Source organism: Brachyhypopomus gauderio, chromosome 10 (genome assembly GCF_052324685.1).
Source record: "Brachyhypopomus gauderio isolate BG-103 chromosome 10, BGAUD_0.2, whole genome shotgun sequence".
Lineage (NCBI taxonomy): Eukaryota > Metazoa > Chordata > Actinopteri > Gymnotiformes > Hypopomidae > Brachyhypopomus > Brachyhypopomus gauderio.
In genome coordinates, this window is record NC_135220.1 from 4,794,724 (window position 1) to 4,817,223 (window position 22,500).

The window sequence follows — 22,500 nt, forward strand, 5'->3', positions numbered from 1 at the left end:
TGTGTGTGTGTGTGTGTGTGGGTGTTTGAGTGTGTGTGTGGGTGTGTGTGTTTGTGTGAGTGTGTGTGTGTGTGTGTGTGTGTGTGTGTGGGTGTTTGAGTGTGTGTGTGGGTGTGTGTGTGTGTGTGTGTATATGGGTATGTGTGTGTGTGTGTGTGTGTATGGGTGTGTGTGTGTGTGTGTGTGTGTGTGTACAGACCCATTTATTGCTCTACGCTAGCACGGATGTCTCTAACATCACTCACTTTAATAGGAGGGATGGCACTTAAAAAACCCACTGCGCTGACAGTGCTGGATAGAAAACATGTTACTTAGTGCTGAGAAACAGAGAGAAGGAGAATGTTCAGGTCTATCACCACATCGTCGTGGATATAGATTCTGCACCAGCAGGGAGAGAGAGAGAGAGGAGAGAGAGAGAGAGAGAGAGAGAGAGAGAGGAGAGAGAGAGAGAGAGAGAGAGAGAGAGAGAGAGAGAGAGAGAGAGAGAGCAAGAACGGAAGGTAGAATGTGTGTGTATATATAAGGAATACTCATATGTACATTGTCACACATGAACACACTCATGCAGTCACCATGACACACTCTGGTGAGAGAGGAAGTCAGGGTGTTCTCTAGACCCTTCATTAACCACAATTAACTTCTGGTTAAAGTCAAGTGTGAATCAACTTCATTGAGTCAAGCTGCTTCTCCACAGTCATTCACACTGACCACGGTGTACAGTGGTGAGGCTGACCAGATACTGTGCATGAAGACACATGGCAGTTCAGAGACATCACACTACATCACCACACCAGTGTCCACAGATCACATGACAAGACCATCACACTACATCACCACACCAGTTGTCCATAGATCACATGACAAGACCATCACACTACATCACCACACCAGTGTCCATAGATCACATGACAAGACCATCACACTACATCACCACACCAGTGTCCACAGATCACATGACAAGACCATCACACTACATCACCACACCAGTGTCCACAGATCACATGACAAGACCATCACACTACATCACCACACCAGTGTCCACAGATCACATGACAAGACCATCACACTATATCATTACATCAGCGTCCATAGATCACATGACAAGACCATCACACTACATCACCACACCAGTGTCCATAGATCACATGACAAGACCATCACACTACATCATTACATCAGCATCCATAGATCACATGACAAGACCATCACACTACATCATTACATCAGTGTCCATAGATCACGTGACAAGATCGTCACACTACATCATTACATCAGTGTCTCTAGATCACGTTACAAGACCTTCACACTACATCATTACATCAGTGTCCAATATATCACTTTACAAGACCATTACACTACATCACCACACCAGTGTCCATAGATCACATGACAAGACCATCACATCAGCACAGTAGTATACCATCACACTACTGCACTACTAGAATACTGCACTATCACACTAGTGTCTCACTATTGAGTGACTGAGTGATTTCTGCATGAGTACGGCCAGCAGTTCTTGCCTCTCCCCCTCTTTCACCTGAATTCTGTAATGGTTATGGAGGATTATGGAAAGGTTATTAGGGATTCAGGAATTGTTATAGGGGATTCTGGAATGGTTGTCGTGGATTCAGGAATGGTTATAGGGGATTGTGGAATGGTTATAAGGGATTCAGGAATATTATAGAGGATTCTGGAATGGTTGTCGTGGATTCAGGAATGGTTATAGGGGATTCAGGAATATTATAGAGGATTCTGGAATGGTTATAGATGATTCTAGGATGGCTTATAGGGGATTGTGGAATGGTTATTGGGGGTTCTGGAATATTATAGAGGATTCTGGAATGGTTATAGATGATTCTAGGATGGCTTATAGGGGATTGTGGAATGGTTATTGGGGGTTCTGGAATGGTTATTGTCCTGCCTTACACAGAGAAACAGATAGAGACAGAGATAGAGAGATAGAGACAGAGAGGGGGATGATTAATTAATCTCTCAATCTCTTGCTTTTTATCTTTTTCCGTGTTATACCTTTTCTATTATGTTTATTTTCTCTCGTATATTCCTATTCATCTTTTTATCTTTTATCCTTTCACTTTTTTATTATATATATTTTTACCATTCTTCTGTGCTCTTCCTTCTCACTAACATAGATAATTCTCTAAGTTACAGACAATAGGATAAATATGAACACTGATATACACTTTATAAATACTCTTTAATTATTGCGACAACCTGAACAGCAAAATAGAAAGTTTCTGCATGTCCACACAGAGACTAAACTCTCCTGCTGACCAATGTCTCAGGGCCAATGAGTGTGTGTGTGTGTGTGTGTGTGTGTGTGTGTGTGTGTGTGTGTGTGTGTGTGTGTGTGTGTGTGTGTGTGTGTGTGTGTTCGTGCTCATCGACCCTCTGTGGGATTGAGTCATGCGTGTTTTTGCAGAATGCTGAGGGAGAGGGTTGGGAGAGCTCTGGAGGCAGGACTGCTCTCTCCAGACTGACGGGGCAGCCACACCACACTCCTGGGCCTGTGGGCGGACACTCCTGGGCCTGTGGGTGGACACTCCTGTACTTTTAGTGTGTGTGTGTCACCTCTCTATCCAGTCCGGCAGCCACAGTGATGATGTCCCCCGTCTCTCTGTTGATGGTGAACATGTTTGGGATGGGGCTGTGTGGGGTCTGCTGGAGGATCCGATAATGCACCATCCCGTTAGATGTGGTGATGTCATCAGCGTCGTGAGCCGTTACAGTCATCACCGTGGTACCTGCAGGAAACCACAGTACCACACACTCACTCAATCAGAACACAGGACCTGTCACAACCAAAAGCTAGAAGGTACAATACCCACAAGCCCTACACAGCCTGGGCAGGAAACAGGATGCAGAAAGGGGCATGGGCCAGTAGGGGGCCAGTGCAGCTGAACTGAACACTAGGTGCTGTGGGAACATGATTTAGGGACGTCTCTCGTTAAAAACACAGGATCATACACCTCGAAACAGCCCATCACGAACCCACACGCTAGAACATACAAACTGATTTAATCATCATGTTTAATCACACATCGTGTCAGACCATGACTGTGTCTGAATTTGTGTGTGTGTGTGTGTGTGTGTGTGTGTGTGTGTGTGTGTGTGTAACAGGGGTCTAGGCCTCCACTGTCAGGGGAACTCACTCCCTAGGTAATCCCAGCTTCTTACTGAATTATGGTATGAAAAATGGCACAATTATTGTTGACCAGCATCATTTTATACAATTCTCATGTTCCACAAATATATGTTTGTCTCACATGCTAAAAAGAGGATAGAATGGATCGTTTCCATGGGGGTAAACAGTCTGTCTACACAGCAACTGTATCCGCATGGGAACAAGCAGACTCTGCCTGTCTGGCTCTCACTTCTGGACAGACGTCCCGCTAACACCAGATCTTGTTTCTTGCTTTCCAAAGCAGGATAGAGGCTGAACAATGGGGGGGGGTGCTCCAGCAGATTCTGCTGATTCAGGTGGAGCTCCTCCCCCAGCAGGATGGGTGGAGCATCCAGACGGGGCCAATCTTTTACAGACGGAGCTTTTCTGCTCAGTGTTGCCATGCTTGGAACTGTTGTGCAGTGTGGCTAATCTGTCAGGTGATGGTGTCTACATCATTACTTACAGAACAGAGACGTCTCCAGATGACACGCTGTCTGGTGCCGTATTACTCTGGAATTATTCTTCTTTACTTCAGTGTGTATTCAAAGTTCTATTTATGTCAAATCTGCACAAAGTCTTCAATGTGTCAACAAACAACAAATGCTTCCTTCATACCCTACTGTATCCTACCGTACTGTATCCTACAATATCCTACCCTACTGTATCCTTCCATATCATACCCTACTGTATCCTACCCTATCATACCCTACTGCAGTGGTTCCCAAACTTTTTCTGCCGTGCCCCCCTTTAGTAGATGAGAATATTTTTGCGCCCCCCCCCCCCCCCCCCATATTGACTAGGGATGCACCAATTCACGTTTTTCACTTCCGATACCGATTCAGATATCTGAGGCTTCATATCGGCCGATACTGATCCGATACCCAGTGGCGGACTTAGCAATTTGGGGGCTCAAGGCGAAATTAGGTAGGGGGCCCATCAAACATTAATATGCGAGAAATAAGTCAGCTAATCAGGGGGCCCCTACAGTGGGCTGCAGTGGGAGGGGCCCAAGGCAGTTGCCTAGCCACGCCTCTATGCAAAGACCACCTCTGCCGATACCGATCTGATACCAACTTAAAGCATTTTTTTTTAAACACAGACATACTGAATTACAAGTTTATTGAAAACTCTGCACCAGTATAGCACACTTAAACACACATAAAACATGTAAAAACAACACAACTTGCATTTGTTCAGTCAGTGCAATTATGAATATAACATCGAATGTAAAATAAATAATACCAAAGAACCTGAAACTTACAAAAACAATAGGTTCACAACTTTGGTCAAACATGAAAAAAATAAACTGCAAGAAACCTTTTAAATGGTTCAAGAATTCTAAATATAATTTAAAATAAATAAGGAGATGAAATAAGAGAAACAGCAATACATATGCGGCTAGTTTGCAAGCGCAGACATCACGCAGAGCACAAAGCATGTAACGGCCAGAAATATGTGTACTGTCTCTTTAAGGGAGCGAGATGAGCGCGCGTATGGAATATTGTTTTTTAACATTCTGCCGTAGACCGAGTCAGACCACTGCTCTTTATTTTATTTCTGTAAGTAACACATTAAATGAGCTTTGGACAACTCACCAGTTCATGTATGAACAGTGAAGTATTGCTGGAGCCCAGGTTTATTTTGGTCAACTAGCAAATAAACGGACTAAGTGGAATACCACCAGCGCGAGTATTAAGGTTGAACTAACTCCGAAAAGCAAGCAATACAAGCATAGAATTAGACTGAATAGATCTGTTTTTATGGATCGGTCACATTGTCCCCGATACCCGATCTAGAATTTTTTCAGATATTAATATCGGAATCGGTGCATCCCTAACCGCTCCGCGCCCCCCCCTGCAATAGCTCCGCGCCCCACCTAGGGGGCGCGCCCCCCACTTTGGGAACCACTGCCCTACTGTATCCTACCTTACTGTATCCTACCCTATCATACCCTACTGTATCCTACCTTACTGTATCCTACAATATCATACCCTACTGTATCCTACCCTATCATGCCCTACTGTATCCTACAATATCATACCCTACTGTATCCTACCCTATCATACCCCTACTGTATCCTACCCTATCATACCCCTACTGTATCCTACCTTACTGTATCCTACCCTATCATACCCTACTGTATCCTACCCTATCATACCCTACTGTATGCTATCATATCCCAGTCATCTGCCACACAGAGTAGAATAATGAAGCTGCACAAACACCCAACTGCATCCCTATCATCTTTTCTCCATCTCTTTCTCCATCTCTTTCTCCATCTCTTTCTTTCTCCAGTTACGATACACACAGAATCGTATCTGTCAGGCCACAGAAAACCGTATATCCACACATAATTGTTACACCAACCTCCATTTCAAACTTCATTAAGTCTCAAAGCTCAACTGGAATCAGCTCTGTTGGTGATGTCAGAGAGAAAGACACGAGGAGAGAAGCTGAGAGAACACAGGAGTGGAGAGAGAGAGACAGACAGAGGACAGACAGACGCCTCTGTTCCTGTCAAAGTAAGGGGGGATGAGAGGCAGAGAGGGAGAGAAAGAGAGATTCAGAGCGTGAAAATGAGAAGTGTGATGAGACAGAGAGAGAGAACAAGACAGAGCGAGAGACAGAATGACAGAGTGAGAGGCAGAGAACGACAGAGAAAGAAATAGAGTGAGAAAGAAAGAATAGTTTATCAGTAAAAGTAGATTGACTTTGTGCTGGAACTATGTGTTAATTTCATTACAGCTGCATTCACAGCTGGAGTAATGGGGGTCCTTTTTGTATTGGTGTCCAGCGCTGTGCCTGAAGGGATTAAGCCCTGCTCTTTTAAATGACTCTTTAATTTGGAAAGTAATTCAGCTTTGTAATTGGATTTCCACAGAAGGCGACAGGGCTCAACATGCAAAGCTCTCTCAGTGTTAGCCGAACACACACACACACACGCACGCGCACGCACACACACACACACACACACACACACACACACACACACACACACACACACACACACACACACACACAGAGTTAAACTGCTTAATCCCATGGGAAAAAAACTTTTTTCTGCTGCTCGTATTGTACATTATTTATGTGTATGTGTGTGTGTGTGTGTGTGTGTGTGTGTGTGTGTGTGTATGACGATGGTTTGTCTTTTGTAATAGATTTTACGTGACGTTGTCAGTAAGAGTTTATCTGCCCTTCTGACCTCCACCTAACACACACAGACACACTCAAACATATTCTCTCACAATCACACCCCCTCACACACAGACACACTCCAACATATACTCTCTCTCACACTCACTCACCCCCCCCCCCCCCCCCCCCCACCACACACACACACACACACACACACACACACACACACACACACACACACACACACACACACACACACACACACTGTTTAAAAAAGCTAGAGAACATGTCTGGAAAAAGTGTCTCCATTATAAAAGTAGTTTAAAATGTTATTAACTCTACTAATAGGTTTCATTGTCCATGCTTTAATATGATTTAACATGCTAGATTAAACTAGACAAATCCACTATGCAGTTCTTACCTCTACCATGAGAGGGCACTGTGAACTATGGCAATGAATTTACCTGCATTACTGCTAACAACTAAAAGGAGTGAAGTAGTCTCACCACAGGATGAGTTATCAACCCAGCTACATATAGTGAGAAATTGTTGCAGGCTTTGCAAAATCCTTTCGAACATCCCCTAGATAAACAAACATCATTGCACAAGTTGTTGTCAGTCACCCGTATGTCCAAACCTGTTGGATATGCACTTAAAACCTGACGTCCAATTATCTGTGGCTGGGTAAAAATAAACCAGGTCATTATGGTCCTGATGGAGACACAGCTCACGAGGGGATGGAGGCGGGCGGAGGCGGATGGAGCGGTCCTGCATCCTGCTATTTCATCACCTCTGAGGCAAGAACTGAATGGCACCATGTGCATCATTATCCCCAGAGAAACTCCAGCTCACACACACGCGCGCACACACACACACACTTACATGACCACACAGACTCATTCACACATACTTCCAACCATAAACAAACCTAAGAGACCTGCTTTGAGTGGTTAGGATATCCAACATAGACAAATGAACACGCACACACACAAAAACTGTTTGACTTCCTTGGGTGCTTTTGAGAACAGTGTTTTCACATAGATTACAGACTAGTGTTTTCACACATATTACTTCGTAACCTTGTATAGGTTCAAAATTGGAATTTACTGCACCACAAACTGTTATTAGACCCGTATAAAGTTGGACAATCTATGTTCCACCCACCAACAACAGGGAGGCCAAGAACAACACTTGCCCTGTGTGTGTGTGTGTGTGTGTGTGTGTGTGTGTGTGTGTGTGTGTGTGGGATCCACTCCCACTAAACACTGATCCCCACAACTAAACACTCTCATTCCAAGAGCAAACACAGCACACACTCCAGTGAGTCTGCGCCTTTCCTGGTTCTGTGTGTATGTGTGTGTGTGTGTGTATGTGTGTGTGTGTGTAGCACACACTCCAGAGAATCTGTGCATTTTTCTGTGGGAGAGGTTTCTACCTGCTGTTGGCCCCTCTCTGTCCAACTTCTTGGAAGATTCGTTACCAAGTCTGTGTCAGTTCTCCAGATAGAGATAGCTCCTCCCCCTTTTTCTCTCACTCTTTCTCTCTTTCTTCCCCCCTTTCTCTATTTGACATGACCAACCCCTAGTTTTGCCTACCTGGTTTAGATCCCTCCAGCACAGAGCCGTTGTACACCTGGTTCTTGAACTCGGGCCGGTTGTCATTCATGTCGATGACGAAGATGTAGAGATCCACAGGCTGCTCCACCTGGTTACCGTTCATGTCCACAGCATGTGCCCGGAGCTGCCCACAACACACACAACACCCAGCGTTACCAGCGTCAGCTAGCATGACCACAACTGGTGGGAAACACAAGAATCAAACATTTCTCATCCACAGATGTACAATATATGGACCCTCACTTCCATTTGTGTCTGACTTGTAGATCTTTCAAAAATGAAGGAGTGTCCTATCTTACCAGAAGCTAGAGGTCTATCAGAGGTCAGAAAATCTATTGATTCTGATGTAATCTTACCAGGCTACAAAGTGATAGGGTTGTTTAATTTAGACAGTGAAAGATGGTAATACAAATATATTTGATTTGATTTGATTTAAATCATGTACATTTGTCTTGTAAATGTAACCTGAGATCTCAATCAAGGCTCAATTTCACTCTCATCAGACAAACACCAGCATTCTAATGTTGGAATGTTCCAGAAAAGAACTGCCAAGCCAAACGAACTTGTATGATTGGAGGAGAGTACTAACTTCCAACCAATCACACACAGGCACAGGGTACTACACCAATACAAGTAGATGTCATTTGTTTGAACTATTTGTTTGTCTATCATGTTTTCTCTGTCTCTTCGTTTCTCCCTCTTTCTGCTTGCTCCTTTGCTTTCCAACACACACACACACACACACACACACACACACACACAAACACACACACACACACACACACACACACACACACACACACACACACACACACACACACACACACACTACAAACCAAGCCAGAACATCTCATCCCAATGGCGGCAGGCCACTTATCAGAACAACCCTCCTGAACAGCATTTATTCACTGGAACTTTAAGCTCACATAACTTACTACTGACCTTGCGACTCCTCACTGCAGGCAACAGGACTTTCAAAAAGTTTCTCTAGCTTTCTGTGATGACTATCAGACATCAAGGACAGCTGGAGCTGGTCTGAACCTCTTACTCATTAAAGTAACAGTTATTCCATCTGGAACACTATGTGTTTGTTTTTCACTGCCAGTAACATGCACTGCTCAGGAAATCCACGCCAGCGTTCCGACACGCTCCTTCCAAAATCAATACGCCTTTCCAGTGCTTGTCCAAAACGTTCTTCCTTTTTCTTCTTGTCTAATGTGACATCTTGTTGGTGAAGTGAAATGTTTTGACAAAGCGTAGCTGAAAAACGTCTGTTTGATAAACAGAGCTTCATCTGTTTAAGAAGCACAGAATGGATGAAGTGGGACTGTGGTTCGGGCCACATTGAGGGTTATCCAATCCCTTTAAAAACAAGATGCTTTTCTCAATGAATCAATAGGAATCACCTGTTCATTGTGTGTTATTTTGACTGAGGTTTTTAGTAACGATGGCATTTCAACAACTGCTTCACATCCTTAGGAACACGCGGATCAAAACCGTTCAGGACGGAGCTCCAGACCCTGAGGTAAAGTGAGGACTCAAGCATTATCCAAAGTGTCAGAGCCCGTGAGAGCCAGTTTGATTTACAGTCTGATTTACTGCACCTTGGATGGCTCCAGAATGTTCTGTGTGATGTATCAGAGCTGACCCAGAGGACATAGAGGGGTCCTGGTAGAGCTTCAGTTGAAAAAATACAGGAATTCTCTGTAACTACAGCCAAGCCTCTGTGTGTGTGTGTGTGTGTGTGTGTGTGTGTGTGTGTGTGTGTGTGTGTGTGTGTGTGTGTGTGTGTATGTGTGTGTGTGTGTGTGTGTTTGTCTGTGTGTCTGTGTGTGTAAAGTGAGTAAAGTGATGGAAAATTTTCTTGCAGGGGCAGCTAATGCTAAATATTCATACGGATGAACCTCAGGGCACAGCACATCAAAACAGAAACATTTACTCATCTTAAAACCAACCAATCCCTCCACCCCCCACCACCATCATCCACCCATCACCACCATCCATCTGTCACCACCTCACGCACACATACAGTCTACAACACACACACCTTCCACACAAATCCATTCTCTCTCTCTCTCTCTCTCTCTCTCTCTCTCTGCAGATACACATATACCGCCCCCCCCCCCAACCCCTCCCTGCGGGATGGTGCTATGGTGATGCTAAGACTTGGTCCCCCAAAGGTTAATTTGACTTTATTTTCCTGCGTATCGTCTGATCCACTGTGACAGGCAGGATTCCCAGCGCTCCGACTGTGACCCGGTTATCTCTGAAGCTCCTGCTCCCATCTCGTGATTCAATAGCCAAACAAATCAAAGATTAGCCACATGTTTAAAGAAGAGGAAATGTAATTCCGTGTTGGAATTAAAGTTATCTTCAGACAGATGGAGAGCAAGGAGCAAAAATAAATATACAAATGAACAAAAAGCCCGTTTGCCCTCCTCCACCTCAGCAAACAGGAGAGATGAAGGTGGAGGCAGCTGGTTCCTTCAGGACAGACGGGGTCAGGGCGTCTGCTGGTGGAGAAGGTGCTGGAGTCAGGAGCATCACTACATGAACAGACAGACCAACAGAAGCTCAAAGCATGAGTGAGAAAGAACGAGTCAGTCAAGATAATTGAGAGTTTATGCGTGTGTGTGTCTGTGTGTGTATGTATATGTGCATGCATGTATATACCTGTGTGTGTGTGTGTATACATACATGTGTGTAAATAAATGTGTGTATATACGTGTGTGCATGTGTATATGCATGTGTATATACGTGCATGTGTGTATTTACAAGTGTATATGTGCATGTGTGTTTGTGTGTGTGTGCTTATATGTATATGTGTGTGTTTTGGCGGTATAAGCAGACATAGGCAGTTAATAAAGAATAACAGTGACCACAGTTCATCCAGTACACACTGCAGTACCTTATTAATTGTTTTTCCACATATTTTTACATAAGTTAACAAACGTTTATTATCCAAAGTGGCTATTTTAACGGTAAACGCGAAACTTTCCCTTCGTGGAACCTACATTACAGCATTTTCAAGTTCATCTTTGGATCAATATGTTCTGACCGCGTTCTTCCAAATTCGCATTTACGTTGTTTATTTATTTATCTGTTTATATGTATCTCCTCGTCTGTGGGAAGCTGATGTCGTCTTGATGGTCCTCATTATAGTGACATTGTTTATCCATTCTGAATGTCGGTTCACACACTAATTAGCGCTTGATGTGTTCATCCGCCGACTCGCGCGCTCCCTTTGATGTCAACGGCGCAGTGGTGGGAGCGGTGCTAATTATGCGGAAAGCCGGTATCGTTTCTGAAGAGCGTCACGCCGCGGCTCTTTAACGATGACATCAGCTCAGTAAACAGACAGCATGGGTACATCAAACCCGCTCCACGTATCGCCGCTAACAGGACAAAACTGCCTTTTCATTCGACGAGGCAGCCCTTGACAAACGTACACCTCTCACTGTCGTAACTCCGCGCTGCGCGCTTGCGTTTCGCTAATTGACAGCGGGAGCGCGCAGTTGTCAGGGGCCGCGGGCATTGTCTCCCGACGTGTAGAAGATCAATTTAACAAGTTAAAAGTGTCAAAACGGATAACGAGGAATAAACTCGACTATCAACCCCTCACTGAAACCTCCATACAAGTCACAGAAAAGACGGGATTTTACTGAGAGAAAATAAGCAGTTAGACTGATTGGTACCGCTACACGAGCTTGGTTGATTGTTTATAGAAAAGAAAATGACTATAAACGAGACGTTACACATTTCATAGTGCACAAGCTATTTATTTACACTGGTTTCAGGTCGAGGCCATAGGCTACGAGGTGTGAACGTCGTTGGTGTTCGTGTTAATTACATCTTTATGTCATTAGCACTGATGGTCATGATAATTAGGACCCTCCTGGGGGTTACTGAAGGAACCTCAAGAATTCAATACTCTCTTTAGTCTCTTTTAACACGCAGGATGAGACACTTTGTTGGAACAGTGAGCACATGTAAATGCTGAATTATCCACGTTGCAATGCAGTGTGCAGTTTTTTTGCAGAGAAGGGGTTTTTGGGTAAGTGAAGGATATAGAAGATCACTGATACACCTTGAGAATGTGTAAAAGAGCCCAGCTGTAGTGAGGAACATCCAACCCCAGCGAGAACATGTGTCCTTCCTCCAACCACAGGGCCATTAAAGCAAACATATCCTGGTGTCTTAGCAGTATATACTGTATGCTGTATGATGTATGACGTATGTACTGCATGATGTATGATGTATGTACTGCATGATATATATAGTGTATAATGCATTTATTGTATGATGCATGTACTGTATGATGTATGAACTGCATGATGTATGTCTTATATGATGTATGTACTGTATGATGCATGTATTATATGATGTATGTACTGTATGATGTATGATGCATGCACTGTATGATGTATGGTGCATGCACTGTATGATGTATGATGCATGCACTGTATGATGTATGTACTGTATATGATGTATTTATGTACTGTATGATGTATGTACTGTATGATATATGATGTATGTACTGTATGATGGTTCCAGAACTGAACAACTCAGTAATGTAATATATGTCAGATTGTTGAGGATTTAGCAACAGCCCTTCTCCTGTGAACTCTACTCACTGTACATGCTTGAGTGTGTAGTTTATAGTATGCAGGCCAGTGTTCAGTCCTGAGTGTTGTGTATCTGCTCCATACACTGTCTACTGGTCCCTGTTGAAGCTTATCCACTGGGCCCATTCAAGATCCATCCAACTATGTTGCCATGGTAATAAAATGTGGAATCTCTCTTACATGTTGTGCGTATGGATGGAGCTGTGTATCAAGCGTACACCGATAAGCACGTGTGTGAGGTCACAAGACAAAAGAAGCTTGAGTAGAATCAGAACTATCATAAAAACAAAATGGTCATTGGTGATCAGAAGACATACATCATTACAAACAACAAGTGTAAAATACAAAGCCCCTAATATCTTTATTCTGATCTGCATACTGGCCCCATTGAACATGTTCAAATCAAATCAAATCAAATCAAAGTTTATTTGTATAGCGCTTTTCACAACACATGTTGTCACAAAGCGCTTTACAGGATTTACAAGGTTAACAATACTATGGGTCCAGAACCCTAATGAGCAAGCCAAAGGCGACAGTGGCGAGGAAAAACTCCCTATGATGGTGGGGAATAGGAAGAAACCTTGGGAGGACCAAGACTCAAAAGGGAACCCATCCTCCATTGGGTGGCCCGTTAACAGACAAATTACACAAAATATAGACAAATACACAAGTCACACACAAGTTCACATTAGGTTCAAACATGTTAGCTGACACCTCCACGAACATCTGCACACAACCTCCACTGACATCTGCACACAACCTCCACAAACATCTGCACACAACCTCCACGGACATCTGCACACAACCTCCACAAACATCTGCACACAACCTCCACAAACATCTGCACACAACCTCCACAGACAACTGCACACAACCTCCACAGACAACTGCACACAACCTCCACGGACATCTGCACACAACCTCCACGGACATCTGCACACAACCTCCACAGACATCTGCACACAACCTTCACAGACATCTGCACACAACCTCCACAGACATCTGCACACAACCTCCACAGACATCTGCACACAACCTCCACAAACATCTGACACACAACCTCCACAAACATCTGCACACAACCTCCATGAACATCTGCACACAACCTCCACGGACATCTGCACACAACCTCCACAAACATCTGCACACAACCTCCACGAACATCTGCACACAACCTCCACAGACATCTGCACACAACCTCCACGAACATCTGCACACAACCTCTACGAACATCTGCACATAACCTCCACAGGCATCTGCACACAACCTCCACAGACATCTGCACACAACCTCCACAAACATCTGCACACAACCTCTACGAACATCTGCACACAACCTCCACAGGCATCTGCACACAACCTCCACAGACATCTGCACACAACCTCCACAAACATCTGCACACAACCTCTACGAACATCTGCACACAACCTCCACGAACATCTGCACACAACCTGTACAAACATTTGCACACAACCTCCACAGACATCTGCACACAACCTCCACAGACATCTGCACACAACCTCCACAAACATCTGCACACAACCTCCACAAACATCTGCACACAACTTCCACGAACATCTGCACAGAACCTCCATGAACATCTGCAGAAGCAGAAGTATCGTTCAGGGTTTTAAACTCTTCGTAACCTGATGGCAGGAACACGGCACTCCTGTCTGGAGCTTGAGCAAAACAACCATAACAACAACAAGTATTATTTATATAGTGCCTTTCCCAAGCTCAAGGTCGCTTTATAATCAATATCACTCCTCTTCCCTGGAGGGTTTACTGATGTGGAGTACGAATGTGAGGATGGTTAGACAGCTGTGTAGCTAAATCCAGGCACGTCTGTAATGAATTCTGATAAATCCACGTCTGAGACTCACATGGTATGAGGAGCGCTCCTCTCTGTCCAGGGGCTTAGTGACGTACATCTTGCCTCTCTCTGGGTCGATGCTGAACACCTCGTTAGGGGGTTGGTCTGCTCCTACCCCTGTGATGCTGTACCTGATGTTGATGGATCGATCCTTGTCTGAGCGGATCTGCAAAGATGCGGAAAGATACTTTAAGTTCAAGCAGCTCATCTGCTAAAGGCTGTGAGGAAGAACTGGCGAAGGAACGAAGAAAACAAAGGGAACTTAAGCACCTCACCCACAGTTAAATGCTAAAGACCCAAGTAAAGCCGGACTGAGCAGACATCACAAAGGACCCTCCACACTGTTGGCATATCAGATTAAACAGGGAACAAACAGTTCATGTGGCCTTGAGAGCGCGTAGAGTTTCTGCCTAACTAATCAGTCTGGCTGCGTGGAGCAGAAACGTGACCATGTGCTGGACGGGGGATGAAGCTCATGGCAGTCCCAGAGCAGAGCTCTCAAAGCTGGGGAGGCAGGCCAGCGTTCCCTGGGCCCGGGCAATCACCAATGCAATCAGACAAACTCTACCATTCATCACGCTCTCTCTCTCTCTCTCTCACACACACACATACACACAAACGCACGCACGCACGCACACACACACATACACACACATACACGCACACACGCACACACACACACACACACGCATACATGTACAACACACACACACACACACACACACACACACACACACACACACACACACACACACACACACACACACACACACACACACACACACACACACTCTACTGGCTCTACTTCTGCAGATTTCATTAGTTCTACAAAGACATGCCCTGTGCTTTATGTTCAGTGGAATTGGACTATGGTAAATGAGAAATTCCATATTTCCACCATTTTTGGGGGACAGCGTGTGGGTGTGAGCGCCCATGTCATTTTTCTTCTGTTTGGTTAGTATGTCAGGCGGAGGCGGAGTCACGCAGCGGGCCAGGGGAAGTGTGCAGTGACATGTGCTCCTTAGATTAAAGACTCAGGCAGACTTGGAGAGCTCTGCATTACTGCAGGAATCTGGTGACTGACAGCTGGCAAATTGAAACTGAAGAGTTACTAGGGAAACAGCCAGTGACTTTTATTTTGGAATAGTGTGAGCATAAACATAAGCAAAGGCTCCATTTTGGCACCGGTGCCACTCTACTGAACTGCATGCACACACTCATACACGTACACATACATGCACGTATGCACACTAGACAAAAACACACAGAAACTCAGGTCATGTAAGAAATGGAATATGGGAACATACACAGCCAAACCATGGCTTGTACACACACACACACACACACACACACACACACACACACACACACACACAAATTGTTGTGTGTGTGTGAATAAGAGAGAAGAGACAGAAGGAGTATGGAGTCAAATTAGGGTCTTTAATGGTGACGAGAAAAAAAAAATATCGCAAATATAAGATTAGCATTTTGCATTTTACGTTACTATTTTGTTTCTGCAGTACTTTCCCTCTTTTGCGTTTCTTTCTTTTCTTTGCATTTCACATTTTATGTTGCTGCTTTTTTTTGCAATACTTTCTCCCTTTTGCGTTTCTTTCTTTTGTTTGCGCGTCACTGCTTTTCTTTGCGTCTCGCATTTTACGTTCATAATTTTTTTTGTGCTTCTCTCTTTTCTTTGCTCCGGTTTTACCCTCTGTGTGGGGGCGGGGAAAGAGGCGTGGCCAAGAGCGAAAGGCGTGCTGTGAACGTTCAGCGTCAGTTCAGCTTCCTTCCACTCGCTGAACTGAACTGCTGCAGCAGCGCATCTGGTGTTAAAGGAAGAGAGAGGTCGGGTGTGTGCGAGGTGGTGGCGCATTTCAGGGCATTGTTTTTAATCGCTCAGGTTTTCAAAAGATCATTTCAAACCGACCTCAGTAAAATGTTAATAATAATAATAATAATAATATATATTTTTTTAACGAAGTTTCAAAAGGGCACTTTCATTGATAAAGGGCAGAGTTGGTGGTGCTTTAGCACCTGATGTCTATGTCTGCACGCATATACCTGTGGTCCAGCTGGGCGACCGTCTACCATGATACCAGTAACCAAATTGCCGTGCTGTGTGACGGTTCAACTGATGACGCTGAACGTTCACAGCACGCCTTTCGCTCTTGGCCACGCCTCTTTCCCCGCCCCCACACAGAGGGTAAAACCGGAGCAAAGAAAAGAGAGAAGCGCAAAAAAAAATTATGAACGTAAAATGCGAGACGCAAAGAAAAGCAGTGATGCGCAAACAAAAGAAAGATACGCAAAAGGGAGAAAGTATTGCAAACAAAAGCAGCAACATAAAATGTGAAATGCAAAGAAAAGAAAGAAATGCAAAAGAGGGAAAGTACTGCAGAAACAAAATAGGAACGTAAAATGCAAAATGCTAATCTTATATTTGCAATATTTTTTTTTCTCGTCACCATTAAAGACCCTAATTTGACTCCATAAAGGAGAAATGAATTAAATTACACACCCATGTAGGCAAACACAAACAACACATAAATACAAAATACATTTTCTGTTGAACATGATTTTATTCTTTACTGGACTGACAACAGACAACATCCGTATATATCTCCTCATCTCAAACATCCTCATTTCCATGACTCTTTGTCGTTGTGGTTAGGTCAGGTGTGTCTGGTCAAGAGCTCTAGGTCAGGTTTGATAGATCAGGTGCGTCAGGCCAGGTGTGTCAGGCCAGGTGTGCTGGGCTAGATATGTTTGGTCAAGTGTATGTGTTCATGTGTGCTAGATCAATTTTGCTAGGCCATGTGTATTAGGCCAAGTGTATCTGGTCAAGTGTGCTGATGTGTTAGGCCAGGTATTAGTTCAAGGTTACTGCAGGACTTGCATTGCAAAGCTACCTTAAATCAACAAAAAAGTAATGAAAACATTTCACAAGAACAGAACTAGCTCATTATGGCCAGACATGCTGTTTGTGCAGCGAACCAAGTGCTAATGGGGTATAAATCGTGATATCTATTACGTGTTTGCATACCTGCCAGGGCCTTGATCTGCCCAGATTCATCAGCAGAGCTCAGGGACTGTGCGCTAGCTGGGCTCATAAGTGTGGCAGGCCAGCAGTAAACTGGTAAAGCAGAGAATTTATAAGGGTCCCACAGGACTGTATGTTGTGAAAAGCACACAGTCTTCTCAACAGAAAAACAACAATTCTATGGAATGAGCGGAAAGCAGTGCTGGAGTTTTCTTTGTCCAGAGTTTTTAAATCCAGGTAAAGCAGATGAGTAGAGAGAGGAACCAGCACACATCAAGGAGAGGAGAGAGGAACCATCACACATCCAGGAGAGGAGAAGAACCATCACACATCCAGGAGAGGAGAGGAACCATCACACATCCAGGAGTGGAGAGAGGAACCATCACTCATCCAGGAGAGGAGAGCAACCATCACACATCCAGGAGAGGAGAGAGGAACCATCACTCATCCAGGAGAGGAGAGAGGAACCATCACACATCCAGGAGAGGAGAAGAACCATCACACATCAAGGAGAGGAGAGAGGAACCATCACTCATCCAGGAGAGGAGAGCAACCATCACACATCCAGGAGAGGAGAGAGGAACCATCACTCATCCAGGAGAGGAGAGAGGAACCATCACACATCCAGGAGAGGAGAAGAACCATCACACATCAAGGAGAGGAGAGAGGAACCATCACTCATCCAGGAGAGGAGAGGAACCATCACACATCCAGGAGAGGAGAGGAACCATCAAACATTCAGGAGAGGAGAGGAACCATCACACATCCAGGAGAGGAGAGGAACCATCACACATCCAGGAGTGGAGAGAGGAACCATCACTCATCCAGGAGAGGAGAGGAACCATCACACATCCAGGAGAGGAGAGGAACCATCACACATCCAGGAGTGGAGAGAGGAACCATCACACATCCAGGAGGATACACATCGGCCAGAGGAGGATGGGCTCCCCCCCTGAGTCTTGGTTCCTCTCAAGGTTTCTTCCTCATGCAAAAAACTAGGGAGTTTTTCCTTGCCACTGTCGCCTTTGGCTTGCTCACTGGGGGCTAGGACTCGGCACTTGTAAAGCTGCTTTGTGACAACAACTGTTGTAAAAAGCGCTATATAAATAAAATTTGATTGATTGATTGATTGAGTGGAGAGAGGAACCATCACTCATCCAGGACTAGACTCAGTTACTTTAATTTGATGGTCAGGACATGCTATCTGCACCCTAATATCTTCCAGACTTAGCCATGCCCCTGGCTCTTCTGAGCTGTTAGGACCTGGCACATTTCTGGTAATCACTTAACCCTAAAATACCAGAAAACACTCACACTCACAACTGTAAAACACCAGACAATATACTCACACTCTCACCTGTGAAATACCAGAAAATATACTCTCAGCTGTTAAGAATTCAAAAAGAAAAGACTGTACTGGCTGAATAACATCATCTGCAGGAATAACACTATATGCATGAAAATCTGAGTAATGGGGTTGTTGTTTAGACACACGTTACTAAATCAACGTTAAGACTAAATCAACTGCAGTCACGTTAAGACTAAATCAACTGCAGAGCATCTATATGTAGCATGACAGTTGGCTGATAGCGACGTCAAATCTGCTGTTAAAGCTTCACCATATGAGAAGAGTAAAGGTGCACTGGTGACCAATCAGATCCTCCCATCACTCCACAGGGTTTGTTAGGAAAACCAATAAGGTACATCTGTTACCATCAGCACCCCCTTCCTCACCCTACATCAAACACACACACACACACACACACACACACACACACACACACACACACACACACACACACACACACACACACGCACGCACACACGCACACACACACACACACACACAAACACGCGCACCCACACACACACACACACACACACACACACACACACGTACACACACACACACACACACACACACACACACACACACACGCACACACACACACGCACGCACACACACACACGCACACACACACACACACACACACACGCACGCGCACCCAAGCGCACACAAGCACACACACAATGAAACACAATGAAAATGTAAAATTGGCTGTGAGTGTTTGCCCTCCTAAGGGTAATGGATGATAAATTGATTCATTCTAATAAAAACACTAGTAAAAAAACGCTCCTCAATTTTTGTTTTTCTCAGAATGGAGAGAGGGAGAGGAAAAGAGAGAGATTTGAAATAGTGAGGAAGAGAGAGTATGAGCAAGACAGAAAGAGAGGTAGAAGAGGAAGAGAGGGACAGATAAAGACAGACAGAGAGAGGGACAGATAGAAAGGGACAGATAGAGATGTGGATACATGTACTGGTATCTGAATGTTGACATTCAAAGCCAAAAACAATCTGTCTGGTCAAATCAGGTTCTCCCTTGATAATAATGACCTTATTCATTGGTCCATGTCCCACGTCACAGCCCACATTGCACGACCAGATATCTCTCTGATCCGTCATTTGAACAACTTCAGATGAACCGAGTTAGACTGGGTCATTGACAAGAACCATTAGGATTAACAATTAGGACAGGTTACTATTGGGATTAACTATGGAATTGTATTATTGGGATTAACTATGGGAATGTATTATTGGGGAATATTATGGGAATGTATTATTGGGATGGCTAAGAAAATGAACAGCAGCAGTATGAATGTTTGTGATGTTGGCTGTCCTCGAGTATGAAAGGGGGTGTGTGGGGTGTGTTAGCATGTACACCCCTAATCATACCCTTACTTCTTCTAAAATATCAAATTTGAAGTATGAAGTGTTCATGATGCATTCCACACACACACACACACACACACACACACACACACACACACACACACACACACACACACACACACACACACACACACACACAGACAACATCAGCACTCTCCATCTGTGTTCCCCTGCCGGCCTTCTTGGGCCACTGCTACATCACACTCTGCCCACTGTTCCCAGTGTTCAGTAGTGTGTTGCAGGACCAGATGGGTCCAGTCAAGCCCTGCACAATCAGTACAGCACCAGTACCTCAGCACCAGTACCAGTACCTCAGTTCCAGTACCCCAGGACCTCAGCACCAGTACCTAAGTACCAGTACAGCCCCAAGACAAATCAGAAAAAAAAAGATTTTTTTTTTCCAAGACAAAAATGTTTTAACCTTTTGGATATTACCAAAAGCCCAGATTTTTTGAAGTCTAAAATATAAAGGACAGGCGTCCTCACTGGGCCAGACGTCCTGACTGGGCCAGGCGTCCTGACTGGGCCAGACGTCCTGACTGGGCCAGATGTCCTCACTAGGCCAGACGTCCTCACTGGGCCAGGAGTCCTGACTGGGCCAGACATCCTCACTGGGCCAGACGTCCTGACTGGGCCAGACGTCCTGACTGGGCCAGACCTCCTCACTGGGCCAGATTTGAGCAGAGCCCAGTACTGGATGGGCTGGTCTGAGTATTTCAGAAACTGATGATCTACTGGGATTTTCATGCACAACCATCTCTAGGGTTTACAGAGAATTGTCAGTAAATATCCAGTTAGCGGCAGTTCTGTGGGTGCAAATGCCTTGTTGATGCCAGAGGTCAGAAGAGAATGGTCAGACTGGTTTGAGCTGATAGAATGGTAACAGTAACTCAAACAACCAGGCGTTACAACCAGAGGCGTAGCGCAAAATTCTGGGGCCCCACCGCAAGGAGGCAATGAGGAGGCCCGTGCGTGAGCTAAAATCTCGCGAGTGACCATAGCGCGCGACCCTGCGCTAGCGGTGTAGGCGTTTATACTTTCGCGAGCGTCGCGAGCGTCACTGCAGTGTAAATATGGCTTTGCAGTGTTGTCCGAAACCATACGTTAACAAATACGAGCCTCTTGTAATTCCAGGACGAAACATGAGAGAACGTGAAGACGTTAAGATTGGGCGTTTTGAAAATAAACAACCATTAAATAATTTGATAAAAAGCGAACAATTTCGAGTATATGTATAAATATTTAACTAAGTTTAACGTGCTGGGAAATATTGAAATGGACCTTGAAAGTGATGTACAAATGCTTTAATTCCACCTTGTTAAGGTGTATGAACCCTGCAAACATGACTTTGTTCATCGCGCTGAAGCGCGGCGCGCGTGCGAAGTTACAAAATTGTGCACGACCTCGCGAATCGACAGCGCGCGAGGCCCTCGCGCACGGACGGAGCCACAGCGATTACGTCATTTTCGCCGCGCAGACCCTCAAGTATAAACCAGTCGCTTTTTAAGCGTGGGGGAAAACATTAACATCACCCAGGAGGATGACTAAACAACAAACTCGTCCTAAGGCGGGGCCCACCTGTGTTCGGGCCCCCCCCGCAGTGCGTGCCTTGCATGCCCCTCCCCTACGCCAGTGGTTACAACTGAGGCATGCAGAAAGCCATATCTGAACACACAGCACATCGAACCTTGAGGTGGATGGGCTACAGCAGCAGAAGACCACACTGGGTGTCACTCCTGTCAGCTAAGAACAAGAAACAGAGGCTACAATTCACACAGGCTCACCAAAATTGCACAATAGAAGATTGGATAAACATTGCCTGGTCTGATGAGTCTTGATTTCTGCAACATTCAGATGGTAGGGTCAGAATTTGACATCAACTACATGAAAGCATGGATCCATCCTGCTTCATTTCAACGGTTCAGCTCTTGGTAGTGGTGCAACGGTGTGGGGGATATTTTCCTGGCGTACTTTGGGTCCATTAGTACCGATTGAGCATCATGTCAATGCCACAGCCTACCCGAGTATTGTTGCTGACAACAGTGTACAGTGTACCCATCTTCTGATGGCTACTTCAAGCAGGATAACGCCCCAATAGAGCACCTTTGGGATGTGGTGGAACGGGAGATGTGCAGCCGACAAATCTGCAGCAACTGCGTGATGCTATCATGTCAATATGGACCAGACTCTCCGAGGAATGCTTCCAGTACTTTGTTGAATCGATGCCACGAAGGATTAAGGCAGTTCTGAAGGCAAAAGGGGGTCCAACCCAGTAGAGGCAGGCAGAATTCACTTG

At 44.9% G+C, this 22,500-nt stretch overlaps 1 protein-coding gene and 1 long non-coding RNA gene across 2 annotated transcripts in view; one reads left to right on the top strand and one right to left on the bottom strand.

Annotated features, from left to right (window-relative positions):
* Positions 1 to 22,500, bottom strand: part of LOC143525245 (cadherin-4-like) — a 305,715-nt gene that overhangs the window by 37,744 nt on the left and 245,471 nt on the right. The window contains 3 exon segments of the mRNA XM_077018933.1: positions 2,590 to 2,762; positions 7,915 to 8,059; positions 14,444 to 14,599. Coding sequence (XP_076875048.1) covers positions 2,590 to 2,762; positions 7,915 to 8,059; positions 14,444 to 14,599 — 474 coding nt within the window.
* Positions 7,928 to 9,595, top strand: LOC143525246 (uncharacterized). The gene is made up of 3 exons (XR_013133595.1): positions 7,928 to 8,118; positions 8,202 to 8,257; positions 9,415 to 9,595. It is a non-coding gene; the product is annotated as an uncharacterized LOC143525246 (long non-coding RNA).